We start from the raw sequence: 23,956 nt of genomic DNA, 5'->3' as shown, positions 1-23,956 counted from the left end.
TGTCTACTGAGAAGAGTTTAAAATGCCTATAGCAGCAGTGGCCAACCCAAGCTCTTTGAGCTTTGAAATGTGACTCCTGACCGGCAAACAGTGTTCCAGGCACCGGCAGGGGCAGATTGGAAAACATTCAGCTGCTCGACTGACAAAGAGCAGCCATGTCTAATGACCTCCTCTGAACAATGCAGGGCGGTCACAGTGTCTCAGACAACCAAATCGGAGAAGGAGGAGATGCAGTGTGCTATTCCGCCTTCATCTGCGGGACCTCATACGGCTAAGGGCTGGAGGTGGGAGAGGTAAGTAAGGGGCATGTGAGATCTGATGGCATGTGAAGAGGCTAATGGGTATGTAAGGAGATGTGATGGAATGTGCTGATGTCTGGTGACAGTTGGGGAGGTCTCATGGCATACAAGAGGCATCTGGTGAAATCTGGTGACAGGTGGGGAGGCCGAGGAGCATGTGAGTAGATTTGAGGGCATTTGGAGAAGTCAGAGGGACACGTTACTAGGTCTAAGGGATTGTGGATGCAGTAGCAGTGCGAGCTACTGGAAACAGACTATAGGCATCCTTTTGAACCTTCCTTCACTGATTTGAGGATTGTTCTGAACATTTGGCAATGTGTTGAATATTTTCTTTTTCACTATTGTAAATTGTTATATTTTTAATGTATGTATGTGTGTGTTTATACTGAGTATAAGTATATACACACATATATAAAAGGTCAAGTTGGCTCTTTGCAGAACCTAAAGATATATTTTGGCTCTTGGTCTCCGACTGGTTGGCCACCCCTGGCCTATAGTAATGAACATCTTTACTCATAGCTGATTTCTCATGATGACTGGACTTGAGGAACGAGAGGGGTGTCACCATACATGATGGGCACAGGGCTACATTTGCTTTGCACAAAATTAGTTCTCATATGTTTATTTCCACAAGAAACACATGCATTATGGGCCAAGCACAGGTTTCGGTGGTACTTTATAGAATGTTAAGAACAGGTATTTCTTTAATCAAAGAGTTAACTTGATATTCAGCTGGACTAGAGTCTCCCACTTCAAAGCCGCCTACACTTGGACACACAAGAGCTAGAGTGCTGAAATACTCTGTGTTGCTCCAATTGCTAACAGCTTGCTCTAGCCAACTGTCTTGCACATCCTTGCTTACTATTTTGAAGAATGACAACAGGTGTTCACAACAGAGTCAAATGCACCTAAAAAGAACACTTTATATGCCATCTGAAAACACACCAGTATTTGCAGATTCAGGAGCTATGCATGTACGGCTACAAACCACAAAAGTGTTTTTTCATATGGCTTCAGACAGAAACCATTAGAAGGCAGGTGGGGAAGACATTATGCATGAGCTGTTACTCTGAAACACGATCTTAATATGCACTGCCCTCTACGCCGGTAAGCCAAGATGCTTCTGTCTATCGATGGCACATTACATTACAGCAATGTGCCTGAAGTGCAGACAGACAGACATGGAACGCTGCTGGAGAATATTAATCTGTAATTAATAGATCATGCAGGATGCTAATCACCAGTATATGCGGAAGGCACAACCCAGGTCTTTCAACTGCTTTCTGAAGCTATATTTAGTGTTTTGTTTGGGATACAAAGGGACTGGGGAGGGGTTGAGGTTATTTCCATTGGACAATTAAAATGTTGTAAAAATAATTTATGTATATATTTTGTATCTATGTTTTGACTCACGTCTGTAAACACCTTGCTTTTTATAGCTAATAGCATATAGTGTAATAAGTCCCATATCAATTATTAATGCACTGTTCAAACCTATTTCTCCCCCCCCCCTTCTTTTATTAATATAGATTAGGCTTTATTGAGGCATTTCATAACTGCATTGCCTTCATGCACTATGCAACATTAATAAGCATTATTTCTCAATACAAATCCATTACAGCTGACACAGAATGATAACCAAAGCCCAGATATTTGCATAACAAAATATTCAGATTGCTTGAAAGTGCTAGTATGTTGTGATACTACTTGAATAAGGAATGGCAGGCTTTAAATAAACAAATATGAACCCACAAAGAACTTGTTGTTATTCGATTCTCTAATAATGCAACAACTGCTAATATGATACTACTTTATAACGTGTAAATACATACCTAACAGTGATTTTTAAGATGGAAAAGCAGCTTTTTTTTTTTTATTTAATGAACTAGGGACGTACCAAATTCATATTTAAGGATTTGGGCAAATAGAGACCCTAATTTGCATATTAACGTGTTAGCATAAATGAGAACATCTCATCTTTATTTTTGGCAGTGAGAAGCAATAACTGGAGCAGTAATGTGCAAAAAAATCAGTATTCTGATTTAGTAAGCGGACAATAACAAATTAAATTTTTTAAAAACGAATGATGATTTTGGTGCACTACTATGCAGAAGGCACATAAGATACATCTGACTGCAAGACGGACCTCTATTGCACAACAATGCCTACACTTCTACAAAAGCCAATGGGTTCTGCAGCGTCTGCAGAGGAGCATAAGTTTGCTACAGGTAAAGGAGACCGCTTGGGCAGACCGAGGGTTTTCCTTGCAACGTACACAGTAGGTGGCCCTGTGTGCTAGTTTTACAAAGCAAAAGGCAAAAATGAGCGTAATAATTAAAATGAGAAAGGGGTGTGCACATTTTTGGGATTATTTCTAGCTATGCAGAGGGTCACATGACCATTTACAGGCTGCATTTTGCACCAGCCCAATACGGTTAATGGGACCCACTGTGCATTTTCCAATTGCAATACAGCGTATTTCTAGGAGCACTCCAAGCAATTTTAATAAAAAGCTTCACACACATAAAAGGGTTACATATAAAGCAGTCCCGCTGTCCTGTCACTGTCAAGCTAAACCAAGATGCAATTTAGGAAAAACACCTGCAAAGCATCATTAAAGTGGTAGGAGGGTGGACTTTGATTGTACGTTTACACTTTTGCATCGCAAGATTTTTCTAGTTTGTGTAGCTGTCTTCTGAGACTGGAGAGTAGCCAATCACCTTGCCGGCCATCCGGGTGAGTGGATGCAAAATCGAAGAGTTTCTTGGTGCGTACAGAGTGTGCTTTGTGACGGAGGTTCAGAGGCAGCAACTTTTAGCTTACAGCCGCTATTGTATGATATAAGATCAGAAGTCAACCTGGCTGGCTGCTACATGCGGTGGAGCAATTACAGCTTCTGACTGTGTATGCAGTTGTCAACAGACCATATCGTGCCTTCTATCAGCCAGACATTCAACCCACATGCTGAACGATCGGAGCATTGCCTTACAAATTAGCAGCAGGAAGAAAGAAGAAAGAAGAAAGAAGAAAGAAGAAAAGAAGAAGAAAAGAAAGAAAGAAGATTCGGATGGCCTAATATACGCACACTTGGTCAAAAGCGGTCATGTTGGAGTAAAAGACAGCGCTTTTTTACAGCCAAAGAAACTTGTTTAGAAGCTTATCTAATGACACGTTGCAGTCAATGAGAAATGCTGTATCCCCGACACATTACAGCCCTTCAGCAGTGTCGATTCTGCACAAAAAACAGGGAATACTGCAAAAAATTATTTTATAAAAACAAAATGAAGCAAAAAGAAAAAGGTTTGTATTATATATGTACACTAACAAAATTAAAGAATGCATTTGATCTATTTTTCTAATAAAATCGGCAGGCGGCCTTTTCTCCATTTTCCTAGTGCTCGTCCTCTTATCACTGTACCTTGGAAACAGACTAAAATAAGCCTTGCTGCAATTTTCAATTTGCTTTTATAGTATAATTAACAACAAACCGCAGATCCCGGGTATAAATAAACCTTATGGGTTTGTTGTTTTTCTTTGAGAACATTTCCCGCAACGTGGAGCATCTCCCAGGGTGTGTGACCACGCCGTGGAATTTCCGCAAGTTGTGTTTGATTGACAATGACCGCACAACATAAAATGATCGCAACAGTAATTGCATTTATGGAGCCGACATGAGTCATCTAGATCTTAGTTGTGTTAGGGTGATATGTAACATTTTAAAGAAAAGTGTAATAAAAAAAATAAAATAAAGAGCTAACATTTCGTAAGTGCACTATGTACAATTTTCCTATTTCATTGACACAATGTCAGTCGTCCTTATAGAATGCCACAGTTGATTCTTTTGAAGTAATGAAGCTAGGGCTTTACACATGAATATATATGTACAAGTAGTGATCTAAGTCCTGTAAAACATAAGCAAACAAGTCACAAATTCCATCACAGAACACTTTCAGAAGTGTCAGTCAGTGAAGCCATTCACCCCTGGGTATTAGGTGTGCCTCAAACAAATATATTCTTCATTTTTTCAAACTGAAACTTGTGTATTATAAAAGAAACAAATATACCATCTACAATAAACTAGACACAAACTTTCATGCACACGCACACAATAGTAATCCAACACAAGCCCTAAACATAAAGGTTCAGGAAAACGGTCCTTAGTGCCGAGTGGTCTGCTTGCCTAGACGATTGTGTAAATGGAACGTTAGCTGTGTCGTAAATGCATTTAACCTAAATGGAAAATAGGGGCACGTGGGTAGAGCAGTAAGCTCATGTAACTGAACCCTATACATAAATCAGCAGACTATATAGTGTTCCTAATTAGCATGGTCTTATTTAGTGACGTAAAGTAAAGTAAAACAGGTACAATGTATAAGTAATGGTTCTCAGCGCTCTTGACAATTGATGGGAGTCAAGCTGGCCGTGAACACTTATGCAGATCTAGTTGGGTAATTCGGTTGCACTGTAGGATATAAATGCACTCAGATTTGAACAGACTATCTGGGAGATGGTCACCATTGGTGTGTGGGTTTATCAGCAGACCAAAAAGTGCTGGATTTAGGCAATCTGGCCCCACTTGTGGTCAAACAGACCAGAGACCTAGACATTTGACAGTCAGGCCAGATGTACAGCAGAGTTCTCCCCAGCACCTATTTGCAGGGTGCCCCACCCAGCTGTTTTTACTGGCCACCCGGCTCTTGGAGCCCAACAGACTCCTGTTATGAGTTCTCTGTACAGCGCTACGGAATTTGCTGGCGCTATATAAATAAATGATGATGATTGCTTCTCCTATTAGAACAGGCACTATGTGAGCACTACAGCCAGCAGTGTGTGTTACACCACTGCCCAACAGTCTGACCAGTCCTGGCAGGTGTTGACAATACCAACATTTTTCATTATTATTTCAAAGTACTACAACTGCCCCCACGAGGCTGCCTCCTAATGCCACCTGGCTGGCAGCATTTTCTGGGGAGAACCTGACTTATGCGGGCAGCTTTACAGTTCATAAACTGCAGAGCTATGGGCTGTGAAGATCCTACGCTTAGAATATATGGCAATATCCATCTTAAGCAGAGTCTGCTTATGATGTCACACTTATTGCCAAATCATATCTGCAATGTAAAGGTATAGCAATACCCACAGCTGTAGCGGGTTCTAAACAGCACAACAAAACAATCAGCCCTGATGATCAGAAAAGCCCCCACTTCCCCGTTATACTGTATAGCAGGCCTGTCCAACCTGCGGCCCTCCAGATGTTGTGAAACTACAAGCCCCAGCATGCTTTGCCAGTATACAACCTGTTGATAGCTGGAAGGGCATGCTGGGACTTGTAGTTTCACAACATCTGGAGGGCCGCAGGTTGGACAGGCCTGCTGTATAGGAACCCAGCTGAACACGACAGCTCCCATTACAGTGCAGTACTCGGGAATAACTACAACCATTTCTGGCTTCATGAAAACCCTCATAGTCATTGTGTGTGGAATTCTACAAATATGTCTCTTTGCATACCGAATCTACTTCATTTTGAATTTAAAGGACTTAGAAGTTTAGACCACCTTCAGACAAAGCACATTTTTTACACACACAGAGAGATACCACACTAAAACATCACTTTCATGATGTGCTCAATCACTTTAAATATAAAAAGAATAAAAATAAACCTGCCATTCAAAAAAGCTAAATTGCACCTCTTATGCAAACATTAAATCATAATCTAATAGAATGTCACCTAACAGTCATCAGAGGAAAAATATTGTATGGGAAAATTTTTGTGCAGCCCCTATCAAAAAATGTATTATTATTCGGCCTCACCGTACAACTTGGCACAACTACAAAATAATAATAAAACAACATTTTCACAAGAGATTGTGGTGCTTTTGTTAGTGATGCATAGTAATGTCTCCAAACCATGCCTCATATTACATACAATGCAACTGTTAAAAAGGTAGAGAACTTTAAATGTACAGTTTCCATTGCTGAAGTTATGAACATAAAGCTCTTTAACTATCTACATTGCAATTTGACACCATAGTGCTGTCTTTTAAACTTTAAAGGCCATTCACCTGCTGACAGCTGAGTATATGTAAATGTGTCTGGGCGAATCACTAAAACAAGACGAAGCAAAACCCACATTTGTTGAGTTCTGGTTCTTATAGTTTGTGTATAGCACACTGCTACTTCTCTTCATTTATATGCCGAGATACTGTACATGATAACATTAGATCCACAAATTTGTGCTTATACGATTATTAAAACTATTAACATTTTCCCCATGCCCATACCATGCTCACCCACATAAACAAAACTATTTAGCTCCACCCATTATTTTGCATGACCAACCATGCCAATTATTCTGTAATGTGCTTTGCACTCGGACATGTCCTTCGTGACTGATATAGCCCTTGCACTTTTTTTTTTTCCCTTTCCACGATTTCACCACTGATCTTTAGTAGGTCACGTATTAATGGTGGAAATTTTACCACAGCTTAGCGGATCCTTTTTTCTCTTCCAACAATAAAAATAATAATAATATATAGAACCAATGGCCTAGATTTTATTTTTCTTTAAATTGCCATAAATACATAGGACAATATGGTTACATTCTTATAAAGCACACATTAATGCTAACAGGACCGGTTATAGATTGGTCTAGGTTGGTAACTTTGGAAAAGGGAGAGACATTCAAAAACATATGTCAGCAATCAAAAAGCAAACGATACCCCTGAATAAGAGGTCTCTGCTAATCTTACGGAAAGCAGTGCAGTTTATGCTCACTTACAATATATCAAAATGATTTTTTTCCAGTTATACTTCTGCTTTACAAAAAAAAAAAAAAGTATTCATAACTTAATTTTCAATATACCAAAATCAGTTGTAAGAAAAGAAAGGCATTAAATTCATAAACGTACCCTAGAGAACGTTATTATGTGACAGTATAATGTGCATACAGACAAAGGTTGAGAGCATTAAAAAAATATATGAAGATTTAATTGCACCTGTCATCTACATGCAGCGAAGGCAAATATTTTGTGGTCTGGAACATTAGAACGCAAGCTAACAATTAAATAGAAACAAGTGACACAATTGAGGCACAATTTGCCTCATGCCTCAATGGGGTCACTAATTAATTCCCAGTGAATCCAAATGCTGATTGTTGGTTCAGCTAGCAAAATGGCTGCTTCCACTGTATATAGATGATGGGTACACTGCAACGTAACAGTTTTATAATATTCATGGCTTTGTATACTCTATAAAAAGGTACAATTGGGATTTCTCCCACATATTTTAAGGATGAAAAGCTACAAATGCTTCTGGAAAAATAATGCTGCAGGCAGACTACGCTGCTGCCACATGAGCAAATTAACTGACCCGTCAAAGACCGTGCTTGAATGAATGGTTTTTCAGCACTGCATTACCCAACAGCTGTTACGAGACTATACAAACGTTTGTCTTTACAGAGGTCAGTATTATTTTGCAAACAAAAATAAAAAATTAAATGTCTGGTGTCTGCAGCGTTACCACCTTAAATCTACAGCTGTACACAAAATTATTGCATGTGTCAAACCGCATTAATAGAGAGAAAAAAAAAAGTTTTATAAGTACCAGTGACTAACAGGTTTGTCTGCATGCTGCAAATTCAGAAAATGTGACCTGCCTTACATAAGACATCACAAACAACATAGCACTCAAGTATTTTAGCACTGTATAAAAACACAGATATAAGAATAGATGAATGTAAAGGCATGTGTTCCGATATGGAGTATTTGACAATAATTCACTATAATCTGAAAACAAAAATAACATCTACAATGGAAAAAATAATTGTGGAGGAAATTCTACTGTCTAGAGTATATGTACTTACAGTTTAGTAAACGTTATTCATATTTACACTAGTAAAAGATAAAAAGCACTGTAAACTAGAAAAAAATAAAAATAAAGCAAAATAGAGATCTATAAAATTGGATTATATGGCAAGAGTAGTTTAACATTACCATTTATTGATAAATATTTTTGCATTTTAAATAAACATTTTGCCAATACACATACTGTATCATAAGAGAGGCTATGGTGTACGAAAACGGTAATCACTTACTATAAACACTGTACAAGAACACAGACTAAATGAATAACCACACTAGTTTTAAAATACGTAGCTTTACAATTAAACAAAATCTCAAATGATATATATATTACAATCCTTTCATGGTTACATATACTGTTTTCAATAAAATTAAGAAACTAATCATACACCAACACCTTCTAGAATTGTGAAGATTATATTAGTGTGCATACACCAGATATAAAAATCCTGCACCAGATGTCAAGAACATAACTGCTGAACTTGTGCTACCCAGCCTTTTAAATTGCCCACATGCATTTCACAACTCAAGTGCTGATTTGAGTTGATCTGTACTTGAGCATGATCTACAATCTGCTAAATTTGGTATTCTTTTTAACCCCGTCATTACCAGTAATGTGTAAATGATAATTCCTACAAAGCAGTGGCAGCCTATCAAGCATGCATGGATTAAAAAGAAAAAAAAAAAAACACACAAGACATACACTGATTAACTATTGATTACCTGCATGGGCAATAGATTATTGCCATTATCTGTCCTGAAAGCGTTGTCCTCAACCCAGGATTTAGGAGCCAGAGGTGAAGCTCTAGGAAATTTAGGAGGTGCAATCACATTGCTGGAGAAAGGCTTCTTCAATGGTGAAATCTGATTGAGTGGTGAGGGGATACCAACCCCTACTGCCCTTCTGGGGTCTCTGCCAGGCTGCAGACCTCCCCAGGGATTGGAGGGGTTGTTCCAGGCAGCATTCTGCTGGTTATTCCAGCTGGAAGGGGATGATGAAGAGGAGGATGAGGAGGGCTTATTGCTCATGATAGCCTGATGGCTGTATGCGTTTCTCTGGTTGTAGGGGGGCTGGTTATTGGGGCTCACAGGGGATCTCCTTTGCTGCTGTTGATGAGTCTGATGGGCCAGCCCCAGCTGGGGGGAATAGGTGCCCCCAAATACGGGGTGGTGGTGGGGGAAGTTCTGGAATAGCATGGTCCCATTGACAGGGGTAATTCCTTGGAAAAAGCTGTCATCCACAGCACTGCTGGTGCCTCCCGTGGACCAGGTGCTTCCAAAGGATGGGGACAAGGAAGGGCCGGTGGGGGGCTCCTGCTGGCCAGGTTGAGGGAAGCTCAGACCGGGCAGTATAGGGGACTCCATCTGCATCTTCTCTCTGGGGGCGCTGACACTCTTTTCTGGGCTGGGGGTCTCTGATGCACAGGGGATCTCTGAGCTGGGGTCTTGCTGCTGAGCTGGGGCTGACTGGTGTCGCTGCTGCTGCTGCTGAGATGTGGTTTTGTCCATCAGTAAATCATCCTGCATGGCTTGCACAGCTGAAACAGGAGAAAAGCAGATGTGTTTTATGACTGTGTCACCTGATGTGCTGCCTCCCTAGCATACAGAGATTGCAGTGCCCGGCTCTGATCCCTCCTGCAGCATGTCAGCCAATGTGCCCCTGTCCTGCAGCTGTGCGCCCTCCCAGGGGGGAGAAGAGCCACATTACACTGCTATTCCGCCACGTCTCTGTGCTCCCCGTACCGGAACTCTGAGCTGTGAGGCTGCACTGAGAGCCTGATTCTGGTTCCTGTTATTTGCAGGCACCTCCCATCCCCCCTGTGTTATTTGCATACGTCAATAAAGGCTGCTACGTCCTTTAAGCAAGGTTACCCAGGCTGTGCCGCTACCCTGTGATCACCTCTCAGACATGGGAGGTCAACTGTGCCCCCCGATGGCCTGGCCTTCAGACTGTGCCCCCTGCCCTGTCCTGCAGACTGGGCATGGCACAGCTTCAGTACCGCAGCCTATTGGGTCATCATCTCAATATGAGCCATTGCTGCCATGTAATAATCTCTATGCAGACCCAGTCCAATCATAGCACCCTATAAATTATTACAGCTATAATGTCGCCCCCCACTGTCAATCATCATAGCTGTCACTTTTAGGAGCAGTCAGCTTACCAACCTCAATTCAAAGCATCACCCCTCCATCATATAGTAGGTGCATGGCTTTGTCACCCCCCTAGAATACACAGTTCCAGGTAGCATCTTACTACAACTCTCCCATACTCCACCCCACTGTTATAGCTCTTCTACGTCACAATCAACCGTCATAAAACAGTTCCATGCAGAAACCAACAATCGATTATGCCGTGTGTAACTCACTGTCATCAGCTCTCATTTCCATTCTGTACCCCACACCTCTATCTTCTGTGAGGGACCCCACTGTTAGTCATAGTTCTCATTTCCAATGGGTAACCAAATATCAATAATTAATTCTATTGCCATCCATCAAACCACTATCAACCGTTGCTCCTCACACATAACATGCAATTCAAACTACTGACTTTGCCAGATGCAAATTGTTAATGATAACACAAAACGGATACTCTTTTTAACTATTTGTGAATAATAGACTTTTTTTTGTCTAAGAACTAGAAAACACTGCCCTGTGTTAGGAAAATAAATAGGCTGACTCTCTGTATTCAAGACAAATTATTTATTGATTAAAACTGCAATCATTTACTGTAAAATGTTTTAATTCCTAAAACAATTAATCATACACGCCCATACTTACATGTAAATATAAAACGCACAATGTAGGAAGATATTTACAATACAGGTATGGATTTTTTTTATTCTGTGGTTTTTGTATATGGTAACTTCCTCACATCCAAAAATCTGAAGCACCATCCCTAAAATTGTCTAAAATACCTTTAACTTCAGCACTGAGAGAGCTGACTGGCCAAGTGGTCTCAATTCCTCATCTGTGTCACTAAACTATTACTAACAATGATCAAAGGGGCAAATCTGCTGTAAATCCACAGCAATCAATCAGAGATGACCTTTGATCTGTTTGGTCCGAATTAGTCAATGAAAGTAAATATCTGATTGGTTGCTACAGATTTAGTGCAGATATTCAGTTCTGAACAATGTACAGGAAAGTATTGGGGTCAGTTATCAGGCAATGCTAGTAAAACCAGCAATGGCAGTGATTGTATAATATGTGGGAGCACTGCTAAATTTAATGAATACCTTCTGACTGTCCAAAGTAGACCACATCACATTGGGGGCCAGTGATTTGGAAGCCCTGGGACAATCATAGCCACTTCACCTGTTGCTGGTTCATGGGCATTCAAGGAGCATCACTCAGTTGGGCATATCTCAAAATTGTCACTGAATCGGGACAATAGTCCTGACGATGGGACAGGTACCTTAAATCGGGACTGGACAGGCAGCATAGTTGAGATATGCAATACTTGTCTCGGCACTGGTTTGGTTAGTTACAGGTTAATCCGATTTATTTATTTTTTTAACTAACTCGTTTAAAAAATAATTTATTGTATTGTCTCCCTTACCTGAATAGTGGGCTCTCAATGGGACTCCCTCTCCTACACCAGTGGGAAACTCTATTAAAATTAGGCCTCCACATTTGAGGAATCAACTTGCAGAGCAGTTAGTGAGCGGTTATCACGGGCCCACCTTCATGTGTGTAGTTACACCACTTCCTTCCATGGATGTAATCACATTTTAAAGACCCAGAATAGTAGCTGCTAACACTGGGGCTGGAACATGGGGGGTAAATTTATCAAGCAGCGGGTTTGAAAAAGTGGAGATGTTGGCTATAGCAACCAATCAGATTCTAGATATCATTTTGTAGAAAGTACTAAATAAATGAAAGCTAGAATCTGATTGGTTGCTATAGGCAACATCTCCACTTTTTCAAACCCGCAGCTTGATAAATTTACCCCGTGGACTTAGAAACATAAGTACAATGGTGGCCTGGAAAGTCATAATGATTTGAAGCAACACATATCCAACATAATAAGTGTTAAAAGTAGAATTGCGCCTGTAATATCAATTTAAAGGTACAGCTTGAATAGCAATCTTCTGGAATGTTTGGTGAACTCCATGTAATATATACCCAAAAGACAGGTAATGTAGATGCTACTGTGCTTACATATTGTTGCGTTGATACTCATTTTAAATGTATATGTTGTTCTGAAACATATTACTTTTTGGAGCATTATGGATAACGGCTATCTGCTATAACAGAGCCCATACCTGTGGTATGATATATTAATAAGTACACTATATCTAGGTAATAAAAAACGTATCTTTAAATGGAAATGACCATGGTATATAAAGAACTTGTGTCCCAAGAATCACTAACCTACTAAAGAATTCTGTAACATCTGTATTCAAAGCTAAGCTGAAATATCACCTCTGGGAGCACTCACAGGCTCCATCGCTGCTCATCCTGTGTGTACTCGCTGAATGAGTCAGGACTTCTAAATACTGCATTTGCTTGTCTCTTATTTATCTCGAGAGAGTCATTTATTGAACCTTCTGCGCCAGTAATCTGGTGCAGAAAATATCACACAGATTTATATTTGACTTTTATACTCTACCTATTAGCCATAGAACAGAGAGCCCCACCCTAAAGTGAAACTGCACATTTCCTCCTTTGAACCTTTTTTAGATTTCTGTTTCTAAAAGGGGTTGGACCTCTCTGGAAATATGGCCGCCACATATTTAGCAAAGAATAAGCACTATGGTCATATTTTTTAAGGGAAAGTGAGTCCCCTGCTATTCCAAGGCCAAATTCCTCACACACAGGATGACTGGGGTCATAAGTTTGATTTTCCACTCTGTCTGACTGAAACTAGCCAAACAAATGAAACCAAATTGAGGTGGAAGGGTCCGATTCTGGTCAAAAACTACCCCTTTGTCGGTTTTAGGTCAGCTTAGCTTCTCTCCTGTCATAACGTGTTTTACTTTTGTATCAGTTACAGAAATGTTCACACTTGTGCAGGTCTGGAAAACCTGTGGCTCGCCAGGTGTTGTAAAACTACAAGTCCCAGCATACCTTGCCAGATATCGGCTCTCTATCTTTTGGATGAGCATGCTGGGGCTGGTAGTTTCACAACACGTGGAGAGCCCCAGGTTGGCCATGCCTGCACTTGTAAGTATCCTTAGTAGCATTGCACTCAAGGTAATGACAAAAGTAAACCATGACATCAGTTGCTTGAGCATGCATCACAATCGTCCCAATTTAGGAGGGACAGGTCCAATTTGAGGTCTCTGTCCCTCTCGTGTGAAATTTTTGAGGTATGACTCAATCACTGCTGCCCTGCATAGCTGCACTCACTTGGGTGCCACACTCACTGGTGTGCTCGGCAATGGAGGTGTTTGGAGGACAGTATGGGGTAGCCTAGTTATTCAAAAAGCGCTGGGGACCACACCACATTGTGATATGGCCATGCCCCCATTCTGGTGTTGCTCGCCCCCTTTCCTGATGCCGGGTTCCCAATTGTTGTGGGGATCGGCCATGCTAGCATACCAACACTTCTGCCCTGTATGCAGGTATAAAATCCACCATAACAGATGGATGCATTTACTTCATTGGCAGCATGGTGGCACAGTATCATTGCTGCTTCACAACGCTTGGGTCATGAGTTCGATTCCGACCAGGGCCCTATCTGTGTGTGGGTTTCCTCCCAACACTCCAAAAACATACTGGCAAGTAAATTGGCTGGTGACTAAAATGGACGTGTGTGTGTGTGTGTGTGTGTGTGTTTGTGTGTGTTTTTAGGGAATTTACACTACAAGCTACAATGGGACAGAGATTGATGTGATTATTCTGTGTATAGCTGAGTAATATCTTGGCACTACATAAATAAAAATTTGAATACATTTGGTTCATACAGTTTTTTTCACATTATTGGGAAAGATTACAAAGATTTACAGTAGATAATTTTTTTTTTATACTATCGCCTACTGGAAAAAAATAATCACTTTTGACACACGCATTAAATACTAACTTGTTTAGACGTTGAGGTCAATAGTCTCTTAATTTATGGTACAATGTGCAAAAAATAACAATAAATGACAGAAGGAACGCAATATCGCTGTATAAATTTGCATCAGTATATTTCCTATGAACTGAAATGACTCAGTGGCGCACGCAGGGGGGGTTTCTGGGTTTCTGGGTCCCCTCCCCCCGCTAAAAAGTGCCCTACATGTCGGCACTGTAGTATACAGCAGCCGCGGCGCTGTCTAAGAAGCATCCGCGGCGGTGCTGTATTGTATACAGCACCGCCGTGGACGCTTCTTTGACATCGCCGCGGCTGCTGTATACTACAGTGCAGCTGAAACGGCGCTGCCGCGCATGCGCGGCAGGTCTCTAGATTATTTTTTTTTACGGGGGCGGAGGAAACCCCCCCCCCTGACAAATCCTCTGTGCGCCCCTGTGACTCCCAGATGTAATACAGACATTACGGGTAATTACAAAGGTCATATACAACTATCCCATGTTGGCAACTATCCCGAATTTCCAGTCCCAGGTTTCTTGTTCATTTTGGAAAATTTTGTCTCTGGAAAAGTCCCTATATTTCAATATTGAACAATCGCACCATAGAACTCTTTTTCTAACTTTTGGATGCAATTTGTATTATATTTTTATTTAGGAGTCTTTATACATAGATATTTTTTGACAAGCTTAGCAGCAAAGCTTCCCTGGAAACTATTTAAAAATGTCGGCAACTAAGTACATGATTGTGGAGCATTTATCTGACGCTGCTTACAGGGAGGACCTACATTTGTCACCAGAGATACTGGATCAATTATATTTTTACATATATAACAGGGATAAACGCAGGATTTGTAGAGGAGGGTTTCCACACCACGCCACCAGTGGGCGTGACCATCATGCGTGGGGGCATGGCTATAATATTAGACAGTGCTTGGCTGCTCTCCAACCCTTCCTATCCCTAAAATATACATGGGCAATACTGCATGCACTACTGTTCGGTGCATGCAGCTTTCCCTTTTCAAGCAGAGCCGTGTGAAGCGGGGGCAGGGTCCAGTGCCCCAGGCTTGGAGGGGAGTTTCCAGGCACTAGGACCCCCCCCCCCCCCCTTGGTTTGCCTATGTATAAACTGGTACAATATAAGGGTACATGCATTTCTTCCAAGCTGCACTACTACCTACTACATTAGTTGGTGATCCCTCTAGTAATTTTAAATCTGAGCTTCTCTGATGCTACGGAAGATGGATATGAGCAAAAGGACCAAACAGAAGTTGCAATCAGGAGAATGCGGCTTCTGATTGGTCGTCCCCTCTGCCTCCATTTAAAAGTGGTGAACAAAATAGATTTGCTGGTTCTATTACAGGTCCGGGAAAAATAGCTGTAAGGAGCTGCTTCTGGGACTCCGGTTTGGGAAATTTCCAGGTTAGCAAAATTGATGTAGTAGGTGAAAAATGCAAAAAAACTCAAAAAGTTACAGATCAAGAGAAAGGGGAAATACTGCGGAAAAACATTACCATAAAATGAGCATGATTGTGTTTTTGTTTTACCTTTTGTTGAACCTTTGTAATTCAGCATTGTTTGACCTGAAAGACATACTTTTCCTCATCATACAGTCATAGAATGAGGAAACGCACAGAGCCGTAACTAGAAATGTTAGCGCCTGGGGCAAGAAGGAAATGTGACACCCCAAACCCTCAATTTTAACTAAATTAATGTAAAATATTATTTCCCTGTGCCCCCCCCCCCTTCATGTTTGCCCCCTGGCCGGCCGCCCCTCTCGCACAGCCCTAGTTACGGTCCTGGAAGCACATAGTGATTAACCATTATGTGCTTGTTGTTTCCTTCAGTGACTGTATGACCAGTGGCGTAACTAGACATTTTAGTGCCCTGGGCGAGACAGGGCACCGGCGCCCCCCATCTAAGTGGGACTGACATTTGCCAAGTGGGTGTGGCCAACCTAGTGTGGGGGTGTGGCTAGCTATTATCTGCTGTCAGTATCACTGATTTACATCTCTTCACTGGGGAAATCTCAGATAATATGTAAACGTGTCTTATCCATCTCTGATATAAGTTATTGCTGACACTACCTGATCTTTTAGTTTTAGTTTAGTTCAATTTGCCTGTGAGTGCTAACAAATGTCCACCAAGATGGGGCATTCATGCATATACTAACTCTCCTATTAAAGAAACAAACGTATTTGTGTATAAATTTGAATATTAAAGTCTATTTCCACTGCTTCCCAAAACCCTGCTATTAAATCCTCTACTTGATGCATTAAATACTTTTTTTCCTTTTGCTCATTCTGTCTAAATTTAAGTTTAATAAATAGGAACAGTTTTGTTGTAAAGGATGAATATCTATGAGAGAAAGAGATTACACTAACCGGAAGTTCGGCATTTAGAACGCAAGTTTACGTTCCAAATGCTGAACTTCCTGTCAGTGGAACGCACCACGTTCCACTGCGAAAGTAAAAGGTTGAAGGTACAGAGGCAGGTAGCAGACGGCTGCTGTGCCCCTTTGGGCTAGCGCCCTACGGCTCTGTGTATGACGTGTGCAGGGTGCAGAAGAGATACGTCTCCCTACCCTCCGCTCCCCATGTCAGTTGCTGACAGGGGCAGGCTGGGCTGGGGGGGGGGGGGGAATTGGGGGCACCTGCCCCCCCGGGCCGGTCCCATAGTGGGCTACCTTGGGCTGAATCACTGGGCCACCTGCAATTTTTTCCTTTGAAATGTTCCTAATAGGCTGCTGAGTGCAGTCTTGCCCCCTGGGCTAAAATTTGCTAACCCTCCCCTGAACGCTGATACACTCCTCAGTCACTGCAGGAGGAAGTGCCCGGTGACACAGATTAATCACTGTGTTTACTCCTGTGGTTATATTTACTAAACTGCAGATTTGAAAAAGTAGAGATGTTGCCTATAGCAACCAATGATATCCCTGCATGTGAAAAAGCAAATTCCCTTCAACTGCCCTTCACTGTTTGTCATTGGTTGCTGCTCATTTATGTATTCACGAGGATAAGTGGTGCACAATTTGCCTGCCTGGCCTCCATCGATACCGCCATCACTTCATGTGATGTGTGGTTAAATCCTGTCAGCGTGTAATCTCAGCATGCAGCAATGGTGGTTCCATAGTATAGATCGTCTAACAGTGTATGGAGGAATCAACACCAGACATTTTTAAATATGTTTCACATGCTTTGCTTTAAGTCCCATGATGCTACAGGGCTCACAGAATATAAAGATTGGTGTAGATGGAGGAGTATGATGCATCTGATATGACAAGTATCATAACCTCCATGTGAGCCCTCTGTATCATGGGAGCACAGACGCCAACAGACATGGCATTGTACCAAGCCAGGCATGGGATACTAGGATTGTACTGGAAGGGGTTCATTACAAACACATAAATGTTCGTGGGATGTATGAGGTAATATAAGAGTTACACATTACTTCTAGGTCAAAGCGATCGCAGGAAGGCGGATGGTACTATCCAGGCAGGATTCTCAAGCTCCAGAGTATCGATGGAGACTCTTAGGATTATTATATGCTATTTATCAAGCTACATAACCTCTGTCCTCAGCCAAGGATGTAAATACTTATGCAAACATGGTTCTATAAAGCATTGATTATGGTTATTTTTATTAATTTTTGACTAAAAGCCTTACATTTTTTTATTTGATAGTACGGAGCATTTTGTGTCGATCTGTGGAAAGAATTTCCGAATTCTGATTCCATGATGTAAGAAAATGCAATATGAATGTTTATTTTTTGCTATTATTTCCCTTCAGTGTTTTAGGATACCAATTTCATGTGACTTGTTCATCGCAGAGGTCACAGCAAATCCACAGCAAGGTTTAACTGGAAATAAGTATGTCAGTCAACCATATGTCACAAAATGGTAGTGACTGACATTTTCTCGGGTAAAGAGCATTTGAGACTCCAACCCTGCTTATATGCATAATAAAAAGACAGCTGAGTGCCTAAAATTAAAGGAGATTCTTCCCTGTTGGACCTCTCCTACACCTTAGGTTAGGCTTGGTTAACATGTGACACTCCAGGTGTTGTGCAACTACAAGTCCCAGCATACCGTTCCAGCAATAAGCTGCTATATATTGGCAAAGCATGCTGGGGCTTGTAGTTTCACAACACCTGGAGTACCACAGGTTAGCCAAACCTGCCTTAGGTGGTAGTCTTTCCCTTAAACTTATGAGATGGGTCCACCATTAGCGTGAACTAGATTTCTTTATGTATAGGTACAGGCATGTGTCAGTTTAAGTTCCCATATTGAAGCACAGATGTGTGTAAAATGTGTCCATTACCTACACAGTATGAAGGCAGCCATTTTGTGGGCTGTGGTCCATATTGTGGGCTGAACCAGTATTATTAAGTGTTACTATTAATAATATATTACATTCAAATAAATAGTCATATGGTAATGCCTCATCAAATGGTAAAGTCATCGGTTATGAAACTAAGAAATATCCCTGTCTAACACAGTGGAGACAGTCCTTTTTGAGGGGTTGAACCACATTCAAGTCAATTCACTAGGAACCAGTGACATAACGCCTCAATCACATTAATGGTTTCCTGTGAATTTCTAGGCTGCATTCTCATAACTGTCAGCAATCCCATTTTTTCCAGAACATTCCCATTGTTTGGTTACTGGAAAAGTGGTCGCCTGTCAGGAAATGGATATGGTTTAGTTAGATGAGACACAACTTGGGTGGATTAAGGTTGTGGCCTATTTAACCCTGAAGGTTGTCAGGTATACATTCTTAGCCCATAAAATGGCTGCTTCCATTGTGTGTGAATTACTGCTAGACTTTAATGTTAAGATTAATGTCTTAGTAATATAACTTCTCTGACCTTAAAGTTTTCTGCAATCTCATTTCTCTCAGGAGGAACACTGGATAACTCAGAGCAAACTGGTTTTGAATACTGATTAAACATTGTCCACGTTCTTTAGGACAAAGGCTTGGTTTGCCTAATCTAATTACTACAGCAAACTCCAACAATGACATTATTTTCCAAATATAAATCCTTGGGTATATGAATTGAGTCTAACATTTCATCTAGTTTGCATATCAATACCATGACATCCAAAATGTTTTCCACATTGGACTTGTTTTATAGAAACAAATTCTATCTAGGGCCAGAAAGCCGATCACACAACAGATGCCAATGCCAATTATAGACTACAGGATGTAGTTTGTAGTTTATATACAGCCACTCAAATGTACCTTACCTTCATATTCTTTACAACTTAATTTGTTTGCAGAGTTCACACATCCTTCAATTACTTTCCCCAATTACCTGAACAGACTTCTTACCCCTGCAGCTTATCACCTATGATCTACCTCCAGAAGCCTACTAATGGTTCCTAAATTCAATCTGCATGCTCTGCCTTCTGCTACCTGGTTCCCCATTTTTGGAGTCACATAAATTTGTCACCTGTCTACGATCTTTCAAAACTTTTGTCAGCCCTTTAAACATGTCTATAACACTTAATGCCTTTTGTTTGGAATTTGGTTACATCTCTATGATGTATCCATACCTGAAATCAACAGGTGCCTTTCGATGTATTTCTCCCTGATAAAATACTTTACAAATAAATAAACAAGTGATTTAAACACCAAATTTCAACTTTTTGCACTCTACAATGGCTAGCTGTAAATTTCCGTTCATACCTATTTATCAGCGCTTTAGCAATTAAGCGCCATTCTTAAAACCTAGCATTCTAATAACGGGACATTACCCTAAAAGCTAGGCTAGAATGGTGAATTTTAATTGCACAGTGGTTCAGAGATTAATTTCATAACAGAGATCACTAATTTCGTAATTAACTCTTTTTTTAACTGCTCTGCAAGATATTTTAACACTTTAACCACTCGACGTTGCACTTTATTCCCTTTATACAAGTTTCAAGAAATTAATCTTACCTATAGAATTCAATGGAACGGGAGATTAATTGCTTTTACCCAAGAGATGTTAAATGATTCTTGGCAGAAATTGCTCATTTGAAATAGAGAATGCAGAAAGGTTATTTTCGTTGTCTGTTAATGTCATGTGATTAATCGCAAAACATTTAACTGAATTGTACTGTTTTGTTCTTAAATCATCAATCTGAAGAGATTTAGGGGTATATTTACTAAACCGTGGGTTTGAAAAAGTGGAGGTGTTGGCTATAGAAACCAATTACATTCTAGTTATCATTTATTTAGTACATTCTACAAAATGACAGCTAGAATCTGACTGGTTGCTATAGGCAACATCTCCACTTTTTCAAACCCGCAGTTTAGTAAATCTAGCCCCTAGACTCACAACTGAAAATCAGCTGTCGTAGACCACGCGTTAGGGTAGGACCTCATACACACTTGGCAAAACAAGAGCAGAATGCACTTAAAAGTTATACATTTCACAGAGGCGCACACAGGATTTTTTAAAAAATATATAGAGAGCAGCAGCACCATTTCGGCGGCACTGTAGTGTACAGCAGCTACGACGCTGTCAATGAAGCTTCCGCGGCGGTGCTGTATGGTAGTACAATACAGCACCGCTGTGGACGCTAGAGTGCCGCTATGTAGGGGCACTGTTTAGCCCCCGTTCTTCGCGGAGGGGAGGGGTTTGTGGAGAACCAGAAACCCCCCTGCGTGCGGCCCTGTTTCAGCCGCATCCTACTACTAATGAGTACAGCGGTTGCGCACGGTGATCTCTATAATGACAGGCATTCTATCTGTCTCTATAAGAGTACGCAGTTGATAGAATCAGATTATTGTTTTACCTAGTATGCACATAGTCTAAGGATTGTCAGTCTTGCTAACTCATCCCTTTAATAAAGGATGCCGATGATGTACACAGGGCCGCTGGTTGATCACAGAACCTGTGTAAGGATAGTGTCACACAAGCTTTTTCTGTAAACGCTGCACAGGCTCTGCATAGACAGCAATGACTTTTAAATAGAGCGTTACTCGTACAACTTAAGCACTGCATTTTTGGAAAATGTAAACAGTGCTCATATCAAATACTTCCATAGATTCCATCTGAATCAATTTTATTAAGGCCGGCCCTGCCACAGAGTTCTTAAGCGCTCAGTAAAAGAAGTTGGTTTTAAAAGAACTGACTTGAGTGGTTGAATGGATTGAAAAGCGCTACTGTTGGAAGTGTGTGTATGACACTACCAAAATGGCATATAAACACCTAGGTGTTTTCACTAATGCACTGAAACATATACATACAATGTACTTTGAGAACGCAGAGTATATTCTTCCAGAGAAATGCAGCATTCTTAAAGTATAAAGAGATTGTTGTAAGGACACTGAAAGGTTGACGCAGTTCTCCTGTCACACGGGAGCGTTTCAGCTGTGAAACCGCTGCACGCAACGGAACTGTTCCCATGCGACATGGAAATAATCTTCACAAATGCCTGTGTGCCACAGCCTATAACCTATACATACTCTTGTTTTGCCAGTCATACTTTTTAATTTCATGTTATACTTCCTTGCACCTTAAACAAACTGGAAAATAAGCAACGGACTGCGAAAATGCATCAGTGACACTAATCCCCTAACAGCTACACAACAGAATATGTGTCGCATTCCACAATGTATTTAATTGCTGCTACTATGCCAGGTAGCTGCCTGGGTGCTGTTGCCTGTTGTTTATTTTTAACATGATAGAGACCAACCCATTTGTGGTGCAGTTATTTATGCTGGAAAACAGGATTCAAATACAATCAAGCTTCCCTGGCTAAGAAAGGAACTAATGCAGTTATCATAGAACCTCTAAGTCGCTATTTGTTCTTCAATTAATACAGATGTGTAGAAGAATGACAACCTTACCAAGCCATGACTTAGAGCTCTGCAATGTGTGCCTCAGCAGCGGGCTGTCATTGTCACACCTTGTTTTGGACAAGAAGACCCTACATCCCCATTATCTTGTGGGTTCACGGCCTGATATCCAATTTTAATACTAATAATTTGCCGCCCCTTACACCATCTAAGGCAAAGGGTTGCGGACAAGTGTCTTTAGCAGTCAACATCCTACGGGTAAATAAACTGCACTTCTCAAAATGAAATATTTTGGAAGATTTGCTCTATGTACTACAAATATTATTGTAGATAATAAACTGGCAACACATTTTAGGGTAAAGGAGTACCCAAATTCATTCCCTTGGCAAAGGATCGGTATGAACATGCAACATGATCTATGTCACTACTACTGGCTGGGGTAGATGTGTGCTAATCCGCAGGATTTGGCTGTTATTGCCTCTAGCTGGTGATTGGTAAAACATAAAGGACAGACAGCTAAATCCAGGGGCTCAATGCTGTGAGTCTGCAGAGAAACAGAGAGATGGTTTTTCTGATCACTACCAATGCTGCAGTACTATACTGCAGCAATCCTGGATCAGCTGCTTCAATGCTGGCACAACATACACAATACCCTGAGGCCCCAGAAAGCTTACACCAGTTCAGTATGACAAAGTCCTGCATAATGAACTCTAGCATATTTTCTAGCTTTGCTATCCATTTAACCTTTGAAATACACTTATAAGGTTGGCAGACAGGAATGCTTTATCACCTGCTATTCTGAAATATCATTACATCCAGCAATGTTTGTACACACAAATAGACTCGCTGAACCTTTCCAGTCACTAATGAACTAACATAGGGAGGTTTTGGAGGATATTATCTCTGTGTCCACCAATTAACACGTTACTGCAGGAGATTTAAAATACATAAAATGTTCTGGGTGAAGTATTCAAACAATCTACTATTTGGCATTGATTAGGCTCTTGCTAAAAAGGAAATGGTTAAACAGGGCAATGACAGGCTTATTACTTGCATTATTGATCACTTGTGCATGTAGACTATGAGAGGTAGTTTGCATAGTTGTTTGAAATTGGGTATATAGTTGCTAAACTGTCAATAGCAACGCCCAACATTTAGGTGGAAATGATCAATAAATCAACTGACATATGGCAATGAGGATTAACTACTCTATTAAACCACTTTATGCCCAATGTCAAAATATTGATAGTTTTAAACAAACTGGGTATTTGTTATTATTAATATGCGATAGTGACAGACCACTTCTAATGCTTGCATAGCTAATGGGATATTTGCTAAAAGGTGAATAACAAGTGGACATGTAATCAGCGATTTAATTATCCCCCAACACAAACTCGCCTGCTTCCTCAAGGTCAAGACCCAGAATTAAATAAATCGAGCTTGGTTCGGGTTTCTAACAGGACAACTGGCAACTTTTTCATGACACAGACATAGAAATAATCACCTCCAAACAGCTTGATGCAGAGGATCAGCATATATTGCCCAGTAATTAAATCAATTGTTCTGCTAGTGGAAAACTGCAAATTTTAACATGCATTAGATTGCGGTGATCGGTTATAATTACCTTATTTGTGATCACTTTTAAAGATCGATAAAACAATGCTATGTATCCTTCTTTCGCTTTGCTTATTGCAGGCGACCGACCGATCGCCAAGAGCACTTTGACAACTGGAGAGGGAGTGCGCAGGCGCGCGTCGAGGCTCATGGGAGATGTAGTCTTTCCCTGCACAAGCGCATGACTGCTGTGTGACTTGTTTCCAGAACTGCAGTACCAACAGCTGAGCCGGCCTCCTTCACATCAGCTGATACATTGCGCAACAATCACTTGTGTGGGGCTGTCTGGTTGACTGGGGGAAACAATGACACTCACATGACCATCAATATATGTCACCATATCTACAATTATCAGGGATATATAGGCATTGTGACATAGTGTCCT

At 40.9% G+C, this 23,956-nt stretch overlaps 1 protein-coding gene across 4 annotated transcripts in view; it reads right to left on the bottom strand.

Moving 5' to 3' along the window:
* CPEB3 (cytoplasmic polyadenylation element binding protein 3) overlaps window positions 1-23,724 on the bottom strand; it is a 99,903-nt gene extending 76,179 nt beyond the window's left edge. For 2 of the 4 annotated variants that reach the window (XM_075216161.1, XM_075216162.1), the window contains exon 1: window positions 8,882-8,966. Coding sequence is in view for 2 of the 4 variants with exons in the window: in XM_075216159.1 (XP_075072260.1) it covers window positions 8,882-9,685 (804 nt within the window). In the remaining 2 variants the exon portion in view is untranslated. Of the gene's footprint in view, window positions 1-8,881; window positions 10,001-23,581 lie in introns of those variants that run through there. The other 2 variants (XM_075216159.1, XM_075216160.1) reach the window with 2 other exon arrangements.
* Between the last annotated feature and the right edge of the window lie 232 nt (window positions 23,725-23,956).

The sequence above is a fragment of the Mixophyes fleayi genome, chromosome 6 (genome assembly GCF_038048845.1).
Source record: "Mixophyes fleayi isolate aMixFle1 chromosome 6, aMixFle1.hap1, whole genome shotgun sequence".
NCBI classification, from domain to species: domain Eukaryota; kingdom Metazoa; phylum Chordata; class Amphibia; order Anura; family Limnodynastidae; genus Mixophyes; species Mixophyes fleayi.
Note: the sequence above shows the minus strand (reverse complement) of the source record. Positions and strands in the feature narration are given on the sequence as shown.